General features: G+C 45.2%; 1 protein-coding gene across 10 annotated transcripts in view; it reads left to right on the forward strand.

Moving 5' to 3' along the window:
* The window catches only part of LOC139275034 (phospholipid scramblase 1-like), a 181,935-nt gene that overhangs the window by 140,449 nt on the left and 23,057 nt on the right, over positions 1 to 18,429 (forward strand). For all 10 annotated transcript variants that reach the window (XM_070891929.1, XM_070891927.1, XM_070891928.1 and 7 more), the window contains one exon: positions 2,899 to 3,119. In XM_070891929.1, coding sequence (XP_070748030.1) covers positions 2,899 to 3,119 — 221 coding nt within the window. The remainder of the gene's footprint in view (positions 1 to 2,898; positions 3,120 to 18,429) is intronic.

Here is an 18,429-nt window from a genome sequence, read left to right on the forward strand (position 1 = left end):
TTGGTTGCAAGAATCCTGTTAGGATTCAAAAAACAGTAAAATATGGCATTAAAGTGGGGTCAAACAGTCCTCTATTCTTAAACATACCCTTATTTAGTACCTCCTTCTCTAACATCCTCTTTTTGTGTTTCAATGGATAGCTCAGGGGTGAAATTGGGCTCGGTAGCACCTGTTTTTTGGATGCTACAAAGCCCCTTAAGGTTCCAAAATGACGTTTGCAGTGGGCATGCACACTTTTGCCGGCATCTTGGTAAAGGGGTTAGCGTGCGTGCAACTAACATCCGCCGGAAATATGCCGAGCAGGTAGATCATAACGTCAATCTATGTGCAATGCTGGTTTGATGCCAACACTGCCATTTTGGAGCACCGCGCTCCAGCCGACGTCATCTCTTAATGTCATACAGCTGAATACGATGTTCAGCAGCATGAATAGCACCAGTGCTATTTAAAGGGATCATCAACTAATTACAGGTTAGTTGCTGGTTTATTTCTTCTGGCTGTTGCTGCAATTTTACGAGTTTTGGGTGCTTTCTATAGTTGGTTAAAGTTTCACTAGTCTACAGGGAGTGATCTGGCAGGTACTGAAGTACTTTTTTGGTGACTTAAAGGCTTGTGCGAAAAACAGTTGCTCCTAGACATGGGGGTGATCAGTAGGACTTCCCCTCGGCATTGAGCATGACTGGGAGAATAAGCAGAGGTGACGCAGAGCAAAACAAGCTGCAAAAAGAGGGAGGAGGAGCAGGGGGAGAAGAGCTTTCAGCAAGAGACCATATCTGCGGAAGGTCTTTAGGAAGCAGATCTGATGGAGAACAGATTTCTGAAGTGCTGTGATACCCTGGAAGCCATTTTGCACACTGGTATCCAGAACCGCGATAGCAGCAGTTTGAGCTTCCACGGCAGCACTGAAATGTTGCCTGGCTGCTGCTTGTGCTGCAATTGATGTTGAGACATCGGCCATCAGATGCTGCATCATGGTTGGCTCCACAAGTGAGTTGATGGAGGTGGACAACATTTCATGTTGGAAAGGATGGGCTTCAAGCTCTGCGCAAAGCACTGTGCGCAGTTGGTGCTGGACTCCTCCATGATCCTTGACATTGAGGGCAGGCTTTCCGGCAGGGTTCCCAGTGCAATAAGCAATTTGGGTGTGTACGTCTTCTACTGTAGCCTGGCCCATCAAAGTCATCCTCTGAGTCATCTGCAGCAGACCCAGTGTGTGACCTTGCCTTCCGGCAAGCTGGCAGCTGCACTATCCTTTCCCCCTGTCCTGCCTGCAGCACAGTTGTGCCTCACCATGTGCAGAACTCCATGGCTAGCTCTTGCCACTGCCTTCTGAGCATGTATCCGGAGGGTCTCCTGCCCCCCTGAGGATACTGTACATTTCTCCTCCATTCCATGTCCTCCACCAAGACCTCCAGTGCAGCATCTGAAAATCTTGGTGTCTGCTCTCTCCCATGGTCAGCCGCTGCTGATTGATGCACATCACAGCCCAACCCAAAGATCTCAGCGCCTCCAGCAGCCACAATACAATGCACCTTCCTTTTATGAGGTGCAGCATATTGGGTCCCCTGCTGATGCATTCAGCCAATGAACAGTGTGGCTAGCACTGGCTTCATGCAGAAAATCATTATAATAAGCAGGCTGCACGAAGTTGGCGTTCTGCCTGCAGTCCACTGAACGGGCACGGTTTAATCACGCATCGTGATCTCGGTGCCCATTTCTGGGGGCTAAACAATTTAAACACTCTTTTTGTGAATGGTCACAACACTTTCTTGGTATAGTGCCTGTAGGTGATTATGTATGCATAATACTTTTCTTATTTCATGGGTACATAAAGCAACACGCTGGTTGGGGGAGGGATTTAATTTTGACGGTGTTTGACTAAAACTAAGAGCCTGATATGTGGACGAGTTTTACTTTTGTCCTTTTTAACTTGATTAATTAAGTAGGAATGATGGTTTAATCTAGTAACCATGTAAAAGGGTAAGTTACAATAACTTTTCCCCTCTGGAAAAACTGGAGGAAGCACCTGCCTTACAAGTTTTCCCATTCTGAATTCTGCCAGTGCGAGGAAGCTAGGTTGGATGAGGGAATTTATCGACACCCTATGCACCCATCAGTAAGCCATATTTTATTTTTCCCCACTGTGAACAACTAGAGGAATTATTTTGTCCCAACAGCAAGGAATTTTTAATCAAAACCAAAATAATATACATTTCTTCCGTAATTGGAATCCTTCTGTGACCAGACAGAGGTCAAGAATTCTTCCTGCAGCTGGTAAAAATCATCAACTTAACATGTTTGGTTATGGAAAGGTTGTCATATTTTTCAATCTACATTTCTGTCACTTGAATTCTCCCTGATGTGATTATGGAGTCAAGTTTGGTGTGCCGAATAAATGAAAAGTTAGTAATAGTACAGAATTATGTTTATATGCTGCGATGCAATGACACCTCAGAATCTTACCCTACTTTGCCGAAAGACTACATTTGGTATTGACTCTCTGGGGCAGGATTTTTTCAGGGATTCCTCCGATCTTCTGCTGAAACCTGAAGAAATGGGTATGCCGTTTTTCCAGGGTTTCCGCCAATCTTTTGCCAATGTTACCACGGAAATTTCAGCCAAGCATGTTCAACACCATGGGAGGTCAACTAGTTTTTAAACCAAAATTGGAAGTTTATCAAGGCTGTAACACAGTCAGATTTCAGAGGTTTATGTGGTCTTCTGATCCCTTGTATTACTTATTAATTAATTTACAGATATTTATTAGTTATGTTTTAATGATTTGTGGTTTTCACACCTGTGGTATGGTGCTTTATTTTATACATCGAAGCTAATAACAACAGGTTATTTTTTTACATTGTGCTGGGTATTGAAGTATGGTATTGTTTTGTTTTACAGCCTTATCAGGATTTGAGACCAAAAACAAGTATGAACTGAAAAACAGTTTGGGGCAGAGAGTTTATTATGCAGTTGAAGACAGTGAATTCTGTAACCGATTATGTTGTGGGGCTAATCGAGCATTTATCATAAAGATTTTGGATAATATAGGACATACTGTCATGCACCTTGTGCGTCCTTTAGGATGTGGATCATGTTGCTGCCCTTGTTGTCTACATCAGGTGAGTGCATAAAAATTGAACTGGTGTTTGTGTTTGGAGTTGTTTCTGTTTACTCGCCTTTCAGCTGACAACTTTTTCTAAGTTGTTGGTTGTTTTTATGATCCACTACCCACATTGAAAATAATCCTGGGGTACAAATTGCCCCCCGCCCGTTTCGGTGGTTTTTACCACAGCTACGGTTCAGGTTGACTCTTTCACAAAATTGCGCTCCTTTGGTTTTTTTTGGTTTTGATCCGGAAGTCGGTTATAATGAAGGTGGTGACAACACCTGAGGGGCAAAAACGTGGCGGTGACAGCAACTGAGGGGCAGAATTTGGGTGCGGGTGTGGAGTCACTGCCACGATGACATCATCATGGTTCTCCCCTTCACTTAAAGGGGACAACTTCCACGCTTTTAAAACTTCGGGACACGGGGCCACCAGGGAGGGTTTGGGCCAGGCCAGTAGCTTGGCATCCAAGAGGGGGTGCCAGGCTGCCTGTTGCCAGCCCAGCCGAGTCCGGCGACATATTTGTCGGGCTGACCTGGCAGTCGCCGACAAAAGAAAACACGGCGGCAGCGGCAGTAGGCCCTCCCCTTTAAGGGAAGCTGTACCACCGCTGTAGAAGGCCACAGCCTCACTGGACCAACGGGTGAAAGCTGGTTTTGGCACCGCCGGGTGGGCTGAAGATTTTCGGAGGGGAATGTCGCCATCGGGGGTTAGATCGGCAGTGCACACGGTGATGACACACATACCGGGGATCGGCAGCAGTGGAGCGGTAAGGCGGGCGGTGGGGGAGGTCGGGGTACCGCTGGGAAAACTCAGGAGGGCAATTGGGCTATCAGCAGCCATTTCACCAAAAGTCGGTGGCCAATCCACTCTACAGTGTGGCTGCCAATTTGCGGGGGTAACAGGCCTTAATGAGAGGGGCAATTTCGGCCCCCCTGTATTGATAAATTATAAATGTTATTTAGACTTTTAAAGCTTATGTACTGGATTTGGCTTTCAAACCTCTCAGTCCTAAGGAAAACACATAGCTTTTAATGCCAATTATTGAGAACGACTGCATTTAAAAAAAATCTTGTAATATTTTATAGGGTCCAAAATTCCACATGGACTTTTTTTGACACAGTTGTAGAGTACGTCCCATTTTTTTTTTAGTGGCCCAACTGCGCCAAAAAAAAGTTCCAAGTTTCGTCAGCATAATCTTTCATTTTGGAATGGCGCAGATGTCCTTAAGCTCTGTGCATGGAGCTTAAGGTCTGTGCCAAAAAACTGAGGTTGCCAGGGTAATGAGGGACGCTCTGAAGGGCTGAGGTACAAATAAAGTATTTCCCATTTGTAAAATAGCTCACTAAGTGAAGATTTGGGACAACAGACTGAAATCTCAATATATGAAACAATATGAAATTCCTTTATTCCTTTTAAGCATTTATAGATCTTTTTCACCTCTAGTGTCAGTGCTGCTGCAATCGCGGGCAAAAAGGATCCCACACCGACCCGCTGCCAACCCGGGCAAAAAAGACCCCCACTTCCCCCTCCCCCTGTCGGGTGTTTGTTTTTCACACTATTCTGATTCTTAGACCTTGGAACTTATCGTGGGAAAGGACAACACGTGGCACAAAAATTTAGGCTTAACCCAGTGTCAGTTTTATTATGCAACAAAAATCGGCTAAAACTACAGGATTAGACTGCTGACAGAAATTTGACTTTAGACATACAATCACCAGAGATTCGTGGTCCTTGATTCTGTAACCTGCTGTTTCTTCTTCCGGTTGTTCTCTGCAGCTTCTGTTCTTTTGCTGCCTGTCCTCCTTCTGCGTAACCTGCTTGTGTGTCTGTGTCCGTATATTTATATCCAGGTTTTGAATAAGTTTCCCGCTGGGGCGAGATTCGATTATCGATGTGGTAATCTGTTTAACTGGTCGGTGATGTTTGAATGGCTACTAATTTGCACACGGAGTCGACAGTGCAAAAGATATTTCCTTATGCTGAATGCTGTTATCCAAAAATTTGCATTCCGTGGGGGTCCTTTGTTGTCCGGTCTTTTTACAGACTCGATGACTCCAATGGCTGTTTCCCCCACCCTGGTCAATCAAGTTCAAAGCCTCACATAACAACTCCATTATTGTTATACATGATGTCAGTTTTATGTCCATGACCACAGAATGTCCTTAATTGTCCAGCTTAATTCAAAAAGCTTGGATCAATCAATTTTTAGTTCATGGTCTGCGTTTTTCTGAAGATTTGTAACTTTACAATCCCTCCTTTTAATGTCTCTTATAATAAACAGAGACATTATTCTGGGTGGCATCTTTTTCCATGAGAGTTTTGGGTATTGCAGCCTTGAGTCAAATCTCCCCATTGCATTTCTTTTTACACACAAAACCCAATGTTTTTACAATACAACAGTTTCTTACAACAAAACCATTATGACTTCGGTTTATACCGTTTTTACAAACACTTCGGCTTGGATTTACTTTAATAAACCTTCCAGATTCCCGTTCCTCATCCTTTTCCTTAATTTACAGGACAGGACAAGTAGATACAACACTATTATCAACCGTACAATTACTAATGAGTGTGATACGATTCGAACCGGGGAGGGGTTTCAATATTGAGTCCCAGACCCCATCATGGAGGGGCCATCATTTCCTCGATTTCTCCCCTTACTTTATCATTCTCCTGGTGTAATGTGTAATAATGTTTGTGGTACAGCTCGATGTTATTTAATAGTTCAGTCAGATTTTCGGGTAACGGCGGGATATCGTATCCAAAACGCGATATGTATCCCTGGAGGTTTGGTAAAGTACTGTTGATTGTGATACTTTTGTGTTTGTGGTCTGAGATGGGAATTATCCTTTCTTGTGCTATTTGTGTCTCTACCTGGGATTTGAAACAAAAGGTAGAATCCCTTACTGGGCACCAAGTCCTGGTGTATTCTATACCGACTTTCGCTGGTAGTGACACAGTATGTCCCGTTTTCCTTATACGCAATCTGTGGCGAACATGGTCGTGAGCCGTCACTTCCATGATACAGCTTATAGGCTGCCCGTCCTTGTTCTTGAACCCACATACCGGCCGGTCGAAAGGGTTCAGATGATAGGGGCACAATATCACGTGTGTACCCCCTCTCTGGCATCCCTCCCGACTAGCACCGGTTATTGAGTCTCCCAATTTTACCACATACGGCGGGATTTTATGATGTTTCACATGTACCCTGTTCCGAATTACACCGATATTTTCCACCAGTATTGATCCAACACCGATATTCAAAGCACTATCCCCATTATGGATTGTTTGCTTTGACCACATTTGACCGGGACTGGATATGCTTCGGAGGCTGACCGTAGCTGGCACGAATTCAGGAGGTTGTTATAGACACTCAGTGCTTGTTACTGATCCACAACGGTAGGTGGCCTTGTGTTAAATCCTCTAAATTACTGCGTCCTTCATTTAACAACCAAGTTCCATACATTACACACGTCATTCTGAGCAGTTTGATCTAACACGTTTCTACCCTCCTTGATTAAAGCATAGATGGTCTGAGCCTATTTTTCCACCTCGGGTACCATCTCTTTCAAATGAATTGTCATTGCCTGGTCCTCCTGTAATTTGTTATCCTCTATGTTGCTACCCTCCTCCAGTATTTTCTTTAACTGGTCCCTTAAGGCATTCACTTGGACTTGCAATTGCGCATTGTCCACACTATTTACCAGTGATGTCCCAGTATTAAATGCTGTAGCTACATCACTCATTAGCCCCCTTTTCCGTCTCTGTTTGTATGCTTCCCCTTGACTCTAGTCCCTGTAATTCTTTTGATAGAATTGTTTGAACATTTCTTTTAACAATTTTTCATATAACTTTTCCATTTCTGGCAGGCACTGCCGGGGTAATTGTAACTCTGTTAAATTTAGAATAACCGACGCTACTTCATAATATACAGTATGATGCAACATTTTCCCTGTTGGGACTAACACAAGCCCATTCTTAGGCCCGGGTTTCAGGACAGGACATGGAATTTCTTGATTTGGAATCTCCAGCATTTTAGGGAGAGGTTTTAATCTGCTCGCGATCAACTCTATTGCATTGACTGGTTTTGGCAGGTTCAAGGTTACATAAGAATCAAAACACTGCGCCCAATTCATTCCTGACCCAGAATCTTGCCATTACCTTTTAAAGACAATCCCCACACCTCCCCTGCTCTTGTGGCTAGATCCAACCACGCAGACATAAATCCCTTGTTCCTCCTTCCACCACTTTTCCCAACACAATTTCGCCCTTACTTTTTTCCTGTGTTTCGCCTGTTAGAACTATTACCCAGTTTCTCCCATTCTGTGGCTGCATTAGTTTTTCCTCTGGTAATCCCTTTACATTCCAGACAAACTCATCTACCTTCTCTCACCCGTACCTTCCTGGTCGTGTTGTTTAGCCTGGGGCGGGATACTGACACCTCATCAAGTTTGTTTCCGGTTTGTCTGGAGTACTTGGTCGAATTTGACCCTAACCACCCTGGCCAACTCCCAGTGTGAGTACAGGCATTTGTGTCCTTGTTGCTCCGTATGGCTCCCTCTTGAGTTACAGTGGGACCGGTTCCTCCCATACATCTGTGTGTAAGGAATGTCTCGGTATCTCCCCGATCTCCCCGATCTCCCCATCTTTTAATGATAATAGCCATCCACAGGCCTATCCACAATGTCCACCTCATCTCGTATCCCTGGCTCGATTCGTTCCTATTAAGATAAAAAAAAGAAAGAAAATGATTTTGCTCTGTGGGGCCTCCCCCTCACAGGTCCTTCTTCAGTTATTCACATATTTACATAACATTTTTTTACGATCACTGCTTCCCTCTCAAAGTTCAAGTTCGGTAACACCTTGAGGTCATTTCCATATTAAAGGATCTCTTTTGGTAATTTGCACTCCTGCTTTAAAGAGAAAAAAAGAACATCCATTGTGGCTTTTCTGTCCGCCCAATGGGTTAATTCATCAATTCTGATCCCCTTTCTACTACTGAGGGAAAACATCCACTCAAATTCCAAACTTTATTTTCTTTAAAATTTTACAAATGCTCAGAATATTTATTCCACTCTTCACAAGATGTTGCCTTCTGAAGTCTTGTACAGAGAGTTACCTTTTTTTTCGCATTTTAAAAGTTCAACAAACACATAACAATGGTACCATGCATCTGTAAAGCAACACCATGCATACCAATAGCTTACACATTACAATGGTTCTCTCTTTCACGCATTATAGCAGTACACAGCCTTTTCTCCACTGGTCACACATTCTTGAATTGGTCGTAAAATTTTATTTTTAAAATACCAAATATATGTGATTGCCTAGTATCCGGAACTAGAGATTTTTCACAATTTAAACCAGCCAAAATTCACCATGACCATAGTAAAAATCTGGTTTTCACAGGTTAATTAAACTCAATAACTCCAAATTAATCCAAACCAATCTCAAACTAACCAGTGCCAGTTGAAAAAAACTACGGACATACAGACAAATAAACATCCACATGTTTTTAACTTTACCATTCACAATGAAGCATCACATACAATACATTCATAACTTTTCAAACATCCACAGTAGCAAATTCTATGTTTTATTTCTCTCGGCACGAAAGTTAGAAGTTTCTTAGACTCATAAAAATGCTTTTCTATTTTTTTTGTCTCTTAAACAAACGGTTTACTACCGTAAACACAATGCTTCCCTGCCATGCTTTGTTCTTCCTTTTGGATCCTGCAGGATCCTTCTGCTCACCTTGTTTCACCTTTTCCTGCACTACCTTACTGTCAGCTTTCAAATTTCTAAAACTGTTTTTGCAGCTACTAAGGAGGATCTGCTTCAAGTTCCCATCCCCCAACTCCGGATTACCCCTCAAAAAATCCGCCCAGCGTCTATTAACATCCAGCAGACTATCCGTGGAGTTAATGGGGCCTATATCTCGGCTCGATGCTGCCAATTCATCCTCATCACAGTTATTGATCGGTCCGGTGTTTCAGGAGCCGGCTAATCCTCACTATCCCAATCTACCCCAACTTCCCCCGATGTCATAAGACAAGCCATACCCCTGGCCCTGGATAATGCGAGGGTCAACTTACTGATTTTTTTTTCATTACAGGACCAGTGATCGGCCTCTTCACATACCCGATTTTGAGCTACCCTGTCTGCCACCTTTATATCTTTTAACTGACCCTCAGCCTTGTCAGCTCGCTTTGCTAGTCGGGAATTTTCTTCTCGGAGGACTTGCTCGTTGAACTTAGCCTCGGTAATCTGGCACTGTAAATATTCTAAGTGATTCCGTGCCATTTCTTCCTTCCTACCCTGGTCCTTCCTTTCTCGAAACTAGCTACTTCTTCTTTTAACCTTTTATTATTCTCCTCCAGCTTTTTTCCCTTTTCTCTTTACAGTTGTGCCTGCTTGTAAGTGGTTTCCCTTCGGTGTTTTTGATGCACCCCCACGTTACACTAGTTTTAGACCTTGGAGTGATTACTGTACTGAACAGATGAATGAGTCATGGACAAATACTTTGGCCTCAACTGTCAATGCTTTTTTAAAGCCACCACACCACAGCAAAACTACAAATAAATGCAGTGACAATGCAGTACAGTCCAATACCTTGGCATGTCTAAACCACCCCTATTGTGAAGTACCCAACGTCTAAAACCTCTGCTCGGATCCACAGTGTACCACCGAATCTGTACTGACTGGCTGGGCATACCCCTATGGTCCTCACAGCAAAACCTCCCCACTAAAACCCTTCTAAGGCTTGGTTGAGAGATCACACGACACCTCCTCACACAGTGGCTGCGATCTTAAAGATGCGTGGGCAGGGATGATGCTCACCAATTCGTTAGCTTACTCGTTGCTTCTCCTGGTGAAAACGTGTCTCTTCTGGTTCCGTACTGTCTATAGCATCCAAGTCCCAGTCTCAAGATTAGCTTCACAGTTGAATAGCGAGGCTCTGGTTGCTCGTTGGTGGTTTCTTCTCTCCGTCCCAGACGGAGTGCTCGGTAGAGGTGAAGCAAGCGAGAGCAAAAGAGAGAGACTTTTATATCCAAAGTCTGTTTGCTGCTTCTGGCCAAATAAAGTTTTCCCTTGTTTTCTGTCTGAGCGGCCCATGTGTATTCCAGTGATGGCTGGTGATGGGGTTTCGCATCCAACCGGTCTGGGGCTTAATGGCTTTCTATTGTTCTGGTTTCCCGCCTCTCAGGGTTATCTCAACCAGGTAATGTCTTGATCACTGACCAGTTCACATTGCTTAACAATGAACCCTCCAGCTTTGCCCATTACCTGTGATGAGTTGCCTTCTCCTGGCCATTGTAACTTCCCAGACCACTTCCGCCCATCAGATGTGGATTTCGTGTACAACACAGAAAAATATCTGGGCCCCTCTCACAACAGGCTGCCAGCTCTTTCTGCAGTGAGAAATATTAAAATGCAATGTCCAGATAATGCCCAACAATCCTTGGGGAGCCGATGCTTACATGTTTTTGCAGGCACATGAGCCAAACCGCCTTCCCTTTTGACCCTTTGTGGTTGTTACTGACTGTCCACTCTGCCGCTTTTTCCTGTGGATTCCCCGAGTGCAGCATTTCCTGTGCCCATGGCTTTGAAATGTCCAATTTGTTGCATATATATGCAGCTACCTTAGCCTCCATGGACTTTCTACGACTGTTCTTAGCCGTGGGCTCTACCGTGTTTTGCTGTGGTGAGTCCATTTCCAGTGCCTCTGGCTGAGAAATTCTCTCTGACTACCTTGGTCTCCCCTGAGACCACCTGCCAGCGTCCTGTGGTTCCTGTTACTCAGGCATCTCTCATTGGCTATCCTATTCGACCCGGCCCGCACCTATCCTGGGCCAAAAGGACCCGCACCGGACCTACCCCTGGCCAAAAGAACACTGCATCCCCGCTCCGCCGCCCCCCCCCCCCCACCCCCCCCCCCGCCGTGTCTTCAGCTCCACTAAAATAATGGTGTCTTCTCTCTGCCGATTTTCTCTTCTCCGCTGATTTCCTTAAGTGCAGGGAAGGTTTCTCAGCAGGGTGCAGTGCATCGGTTTAGAAAAAATCGTACTTGGCCAAACTTGCTTAAATAGCCAGTGACGGGAACTAAAAAAGTCGGACGTACTTACTTTAGAATGGCACAGAAGCTTTAGTGAAACTTGCAGGTTTTAGTCTGCTCCAAAAAAAAAATCATAGGCCAAAAAAACAGCGCAGAATGATGGTGAAAGTTTAGCCCTAAATCTGCCATCATGTAGAACATGTGGGAGCTGAAATTGCCCCAAGTCCCGTTTGGGGGCGGTAACCTTCTGAGCCCGGAACTATTACCACCTGGCCGGAAGTCCTATCTCCAGTGTGCAATTGGGCTTTGCACCCCTCAAATGAAGGAGAGCGCTGTCTCAGGCACTCTGCCTCATTGGAGGGGCGCTCCTGGGATGTCAGCTGAAGAGGTCAGTGCTACGCGGAAGCTCCTCCCCTTCAGTTAAAGGGGAGAGCCACTGCGCACTCTGCAGGCCCTTTGGTGGTCGGCACTGTGCCGCCAGGGACGTGTTCAACCAGGCCAGTGGCCCGGCACCCAAAATAGAGTCTGCCGGCAAAATACAATGGTGGCCCAGGGCACACACAGCTTCCCCTTTAAGGGGCGCCACAGGCGGATGTCAGCGACTCGCGAAGCCTGCGTCAGCCTCACGGCCCGGGGGGAAATTTCCACCGCGGGTGCGAAGGGGTGGTATGGGGCACAAAGGGGTCAGTGCCCACGGCGATGATGTCATCACCTGTTGCACACTGGGGCGCTAACCGCTGGGCCCACGCTACCAGCACATCGCCCCAAAATTTCAGGGGCAAATTCACCTGAGATGGTTTAGTTTGGAATCCTGCACAGCTTACACAAGCGTGGCATCAACCAGATCCATGGGTATAACACTATTTTTATCATTATTTGTCAGTCGTACCTAGATCTGATTGTCGTTGTTTCTCATCCCAGGCTGTAAGACAGGCACTCACCTTTGTGTCACCCGCAAACTTGTGGCCAGTTTTCCCAACTCCTTCATCCAGATCATTAATATAGATTGTGAAGAACATGTTGCTTTGAGTAGTATCTTCCAGGATGCTAATGTCCCTCTTTAATGTTCGAGCATCTCTATGCTACCTCAATACCATGCTAAAGGATTTTTATACGTAAATACCTATATATTGTTGCCCTGTATCTCTGAATGCCTCATTGTTGCTGAATGCTTCCTGGACCCCGGAATGATTCTTGGTCCCTGGAATGCTTTCTGGTCCCCGGAATGATTCTTGGTCCCCGGAATGCTTTCTGGTCCCCGGAATGCTTTCTGGTCCCCGGAATGCTTTCTGGTCCCCGGAATGCTTTCTGGTCCCCGGAATGATTCTTGGTCCCTGGAATGATTCTTGGTCCCTGGAATGCTTTCTGGTCCCCGGAATGATTCTTGGTCCCTGGAATGCTTTCTGGTCCCCGGAATGATTCTTGGTCCGTGGAATGACCTTTGAAAGTTGGCCTGGTTTGTTAAATACTGTGGGTTGAATATACCAAATGCTCCACAGATGCTCTAAAAGCGACAGTCTTTTCTTCATTTAAAAAAAAAACAATTAAATAACACAAAGAAAATAAAGACTTGCAGATATGAAATAGCTTTTCACAACTCTCAAATGTCTCAAAGCACTTTGCATATACTTTGCACGCAGCATTCGTAACAAAATAGATGAATTGACGGCACAAATAGATACAAAAGGGTATGATCTGATAGCCATTACAGAGACGTGGTTACATGCTGAACAAGGCTGGGAACTAAATATTCAGGGGGATTTGGCAATTCGGAAGGACAGACAAAAAGGAAGAGGAGGTGGGGTAGCTCTGTTAATAAAGGATGAGATCTGTGCGTTAGTGAGAAATGATATTGGCTCAGAAGATCAAGTTGTCGAATCAGTTTGGGTGGAGAAAAGGAATAATAAAGGGAAAAAGTTGCTGGTGGGCATAGTCTATAGGCCCCCTAACAGTACCTACACTGTTGGACAGAGTATAAATCAAGAAATAATGGAGGCTTGTAAAAAAGGAACAGCAATAATCATGGGCGATTTTAACCTTCATATTGATTGGACAAAGCAAATTGGCCAGGGTAGCCTTGAAGAAGAGTTCATAGAGTATATCCAGGATAGTTTCCTTGAACAATACATTGCGGGACCAACCAGGGAGCAGGCTATCTTAGATCTGGATTAATAAGCGATCTCCTAGTAAAGGATCCTCTAGGAATGAGTGACTATAGCATGGTTGAATTTCAAATTCAGTTGGAGGGTGAGAAAGTTGGATCTCAAACCAATGTCCTAAGCTTAAATAAAAGAGGCTACAAAGGTATGAAGGCAGAGTTGGCTAAAATGAACTGGGAAAATCGATTGAGGTGTGGGGCGGTTGATGAGCAGTGGCAGACATTTAAGGAGATATTTCATAACTCTCAGCAGAAATATATCCCAATGAGAAGGAAAGACTAAGAGAAGGGATAACCATCTGTGGCTAACTAAGGCAATAAGGGAGGGTATCAAATTTAAGACAAGTGCACACAATGTGGCCAAGACTAACGGGAGGCCAGAGGATTGGGAAACTTTTAAAAGGCAGCAAAGAACAACGAAAAAATTAATAGAGAGGGAAGTTAGATTATGAAAGTAAACTAGCATGAAATATAAAAATGGATAGTAAGAGTTTCTACAGGTACATAAAAAGGAAAAGAATGGCTAAAGTAAATGTTGGTCCCTTAGAGGATGAGACTGGGGAATTAATAATGGGGAACAGGGAAATGGCAGAGACTTTGAACAAATATTTTGTATCGGTCTTCACGGTAGAAGACACTAAAAACATCCCAATAGTGGATAATCAACGGGCTAAAGGGAGGGAGGAACTTAATACAATCACTATCACCTAAAGTAGTAGTACTCGGTAAAATAATGGGACTAAAGGTGGTCAGGTCCCTTGGACCTGATGGCTTGCATCCTAGGGTCTTAAAAGAAGTGGCTGCAGAGATAGTGGATGCATTGGTTGAAATCTACCAAAATTTCCTGGATTCTGGGGAGGTCCCAGTGGATTGGTAAACCGCAAATGTAATGCCCCTATTTTTAAAAAAAAGGAGACCGACAGAAAGCAGGAAACTATAGACTGGTTAGCCTAGCATCCGTCATTGGGAAAATGCTGGAGTCCATTATTAAGGAAGCATTAGCAGGACATTTGGAAAACCATAATTCAATCAAGCTGAGTCAGCATGGTTTTATGAAAGGGAAATCATGTTTGACAAATTTGCTGGAGTTCTTTGAGGATGTAACGAGCAGGGTGGATAAGGGGGGAACCAGTGGATATGGTACATCTGGATTTCCAGAATGCATTCGATAAGGTGCCACATAAAAGGTTACTGCACAAGATAAAAGTGCAAGGGATTGGGATAATATATTAAATATGGATAGCGGATTGGCTAACTAACAGAAAACAGAGAGTCGGGATAAATGAGTCGTTTTCCGGTTGGCAAACAGTAACTAGTGGAGTACTGCAGGGTTCGGTGCTGAGGCCTCAACTATTTACAATCTATATTAATGACTTGGATGAAGGAGCCAAGTTTGCTGATGATACAAAGATGGGTGAGAAAGCAACTTGTGAGGAGGACACAAAAAATCTGCAAAGAGATTATAGGCAGGCTAAGTGAGTGGGCAAAAATTTGACAGATGGAGTATAATGTGGGAAAATGTGAGTTTATCCACTTTGGCATAAAAAATAGAAAAGCAAATTATAATTTAAATGGAGAAAAATTGCAAAGTGCTGCAGTACAGAGTGACCTGGGTGTCCATGTGCATGAAACACAAAGTTAGCTTGCAGGTACAGCAAGTAACCAAGAAGGCAAATGGAATGTTGGCCTTTATTGCAAGGGAGGGGAGTGGGGGGGGGGGGGGGGGAAGTATAAAAGCAAAGTCATCCTGCTACAACTATACAGGGTATTGGTGAGGCCACACCTGGAGTACTGTGTACAGTTTTGATCTCTGTATTTAACAAAAGATATACTTGCATTGGAGGATGCTCAGAGAAGGTTCATTAGGTTAATTTCAGAGATGTGGTTGACTTATGAAGCTAGGATCAGTAGGTTAGGCCTATACTCATTGGAGTTCAGAAGAATAAAAGGTGATCTTATCGAAACATAAAAGATAATAAGGGGGCTCGACAAGATGGATGTAGAGAGGATACTGCCACTCATGGGGGAAACTAAAACTAGGGGTCATAGTCTCAGAATAAGGGGCTGACGATTTAAAACTGAGATGAGGAGAAATTTTTTCTCTGAGGGTTGTAAACCTGTTGAATTCTCTGCCCCAGAGAGCTGTGGAGGCTGGGTCATTGAATATATTTAAGGCAGAGATGGACAGATTTTTGAGCAATAAGGGAATAAAGGGTTATGCGGAGCGGGCAGGGAAGTGGAGCGGAGTCTGTGATCAGATCAGCCATGATCTCATTAAATGGCAGAGCAGGCTCGAGGAGCCAAATGGCCTAGTCCTGCTCCTATTTCTTATGTTCTTACAAGAAATTATTTTGAAGTACAGTAACACGCAGGGTAAGCATGACAGCCATTTATGCACACAGCAACACTCCACAGACAATGATGAGATGAGTTATAATCCCTGATTTTAACAGGGGCGTTAGTATTGGGGCCGATGCAAGTGACAGACTCACAAGGCTGCATAGTTCCGGGCCGTTTTAGCACCTAGGCCTCATTTAAATTTATGAGTGCTGCTACCTGCCTGTTTCCGTACAGTCACAACAGCTACCTCATTTATGATGTGCTGGAGTACAGTCAATACAGGGATCTCAAGATATCTGACACTGTATGTTTTAAAGCAGTGCTTGTATATTTTACAAAATATGTAAATATTTACTTCCTAGTTCATTGGAATCGGATTCAAACAGTAACATTATTTCCAGTGAGATCGTGCCAAGAGTGGTGATTCAGCCATATCTCTGTAAAGCTTACAGGATGCACGCTGCATCGCAATGGCGATGGAGAATGCAGAATCAAGCTACCAAGCCTAATAATAAATGAGTTAAATCTTGTTGTTTTTCATACCGTATCAAGGACCCAGCAAAGTAGAAATACAATTCTGTGACTCCATCTAGTGGCTAGTGTGTCTTCTTAAATCACATTCTTAATTTTTTTTTAATTTAAAAAAAGTCTAAAAAGCACACACAAGACAAAGTATTTGGGGCACAAAATGCCCATGGATGCTCTTGACCAGGCCAACAGCTCAGCACCCATAACGGGGTGCCGGGCTGCAGGATGGCACCCCAGTCAAGGCGAGGGCTGTCATTGTTGGGTCGACAGAAGAGTTGGCCGACAAGAAAAATATGGCGCAAATGGGCCTCCCCTTTAAGTGCGCCCCGGCGGCGGATGTCCGCCAGCTTCACAACCCGCGAAGCTGGCAGTGACTGACCGGCATTATCCTCGCCGCCCGCAGGGCCTATTTTCCTCGCGGGGTGCAAAGGGGTCGGCGTGCATGGCGATGACTTCATCGCCATGTGCGTTGACCAATCCAGGACGCAAATCGTGTGGTGCTACCAGCACAGTGGCCCGCCCCCCCAAACTCCGGGGCAATTTCCCCGAAGGTGCAATTGACCCTTTCCCGACCGATAACTTTGCTCCCCCTGGAGGCACAAATGGGCCAATAGGATTGCAGAGCGCGCAGCGGCCCTCCCCTTTAATTGAAGGGGCGGGCTGTTCTGCCGTGTCACATTGCCGACGGGGCGCTTGGTTCCGGAGCGCGGCACTGGACTCAACACCATTCTGCCGCCCTGGGAACGCCCCTCCATGGACACGGAGTGCCTCTGATAGTGCTCCAACTCCGTTGATGAGCAGAAGGATCGACTTCCGGGCCAGGCGATAAATGTCCCGGTCCTGGAAGGTTACCGCCTCCAAACGGGGCGCGGAGCAATTTCACCCCCTTCATTTCTTACAATTTAGCAAAATTGAGCAGTTTTAAACAGTTGCCCCTTTCGAAAAGTCCTGTTAGTAATGGGCCGATAAGGGCTTTTTGCCCGGAGCCAGGTGGCGGAAGCGACCCACCTGCAGTTGCCCCTGGGATGGCAGCAGTGGGAGCAGGTTACTGCCGCACCCTGTAATTTTTGTGCGCCAACTCCTTAATCACCCTGCGACGACCCCGCAAAAGCGAGTTTGACGCAGGATGATGCCACCGACAGCTTTGCAGGTCACAAAGCTGTTGTGGCTGGGGTGCTCCAGCCACCCTTGCAGGGGGAGGGCCTTGCGCCGTGTCCGCCATTTTTTTATTGTCGGCCAACTTTAGAGTCGACCTGACAATGGCAGCCACTGGTTTGGCCGGGCTCCAACAGGCAGCCGGCACCCCTTCTTGGGTGCCCAGTCTTTGGCCCGGCCAAAACCCTCCCTGGTGGCCCAGTGGGGCCACGGAGTTGGCTCCATGGATCGCAGTGTCCCTCCCCTTTAAGAGAAGGGGAGGGATGACTCACAGCGCCCCGCTCCTGCCTCCCTCCCTCCCGCCCCAAGAGCGCACTTATGATTTTTTTAAGTTAAAGTGCCCAATTTTGCCAAGCAAAAAGAAATCACTTTATTCAAATTAAGCGAGGCATTTAGAAAGAAATCATAGAAATAATCCTCAAAATCAAGTGAGTAAGCCTATCTGTGACTTTCAAACACTTCAAAGCACCATATCTCAGTGCCACCTCCTGAACCATGGACGATACCCTCTCGGCTGCAAAACAAAATACTGTGTTGGGCTGAAGGTAGGCTTGAGGCACTGAGAAAGCAAATGGGAGGCCAGGCAGAGAGAGAATAGGCGAGAGGCAGGCGTGCCATGGGCATGAAAGGTGCATGTGGAAGGCACAGAGAGTGGGAAGGAGTGGTTTAAAGGTGTGAGAATTGGGTCAGATAGCTAATATCACAGGGCATGCAGATGGTGAGCTGTTTTACAGCACTCAACCTTTTTTGTTTTTGGAGCTGATGGTGAAGTTGGTGGGCATCTTTCACATCACTGAGACCAACAATGCCACATGTTTGTAGAGTGGACCAGCAATGCTGAAGGGACTCTGCAGGTGTTTCTACTACTCATGTTTTTACAATGGGCTGCAGATTTATGTTTCTCTGCTCCTCAGCCTGCAATTTTCCACGCATTCATTTTAATGGAAGGGAAATGTGGGTTGGAGACTATAGAAGCGAAATATTCTGGCCAACATTTTTAATAATCTGGATATTTTTAAAATTTCGATACTTGGAATGGAGTTAAGCAAACTGAAGTTTCTCGAGGTCTGGTAGGTAAATGGA

The sequence above is a fragment of the Pristiophorus japonicus genome, chromosome 10, assembly GCF_044704955.1.
Source record: "Pristiophorus japonicus isolate sPriJap1 chromosome 10, sPriJap1.hap1, whole genome shotgun sequence".
Classification (NCBI taxonomy): Eukaryota; Metazoa; Chordata; class Chondrichthyes; family Pristiophoridae; genus Pristiophorus; species Pristiophorus japonicus.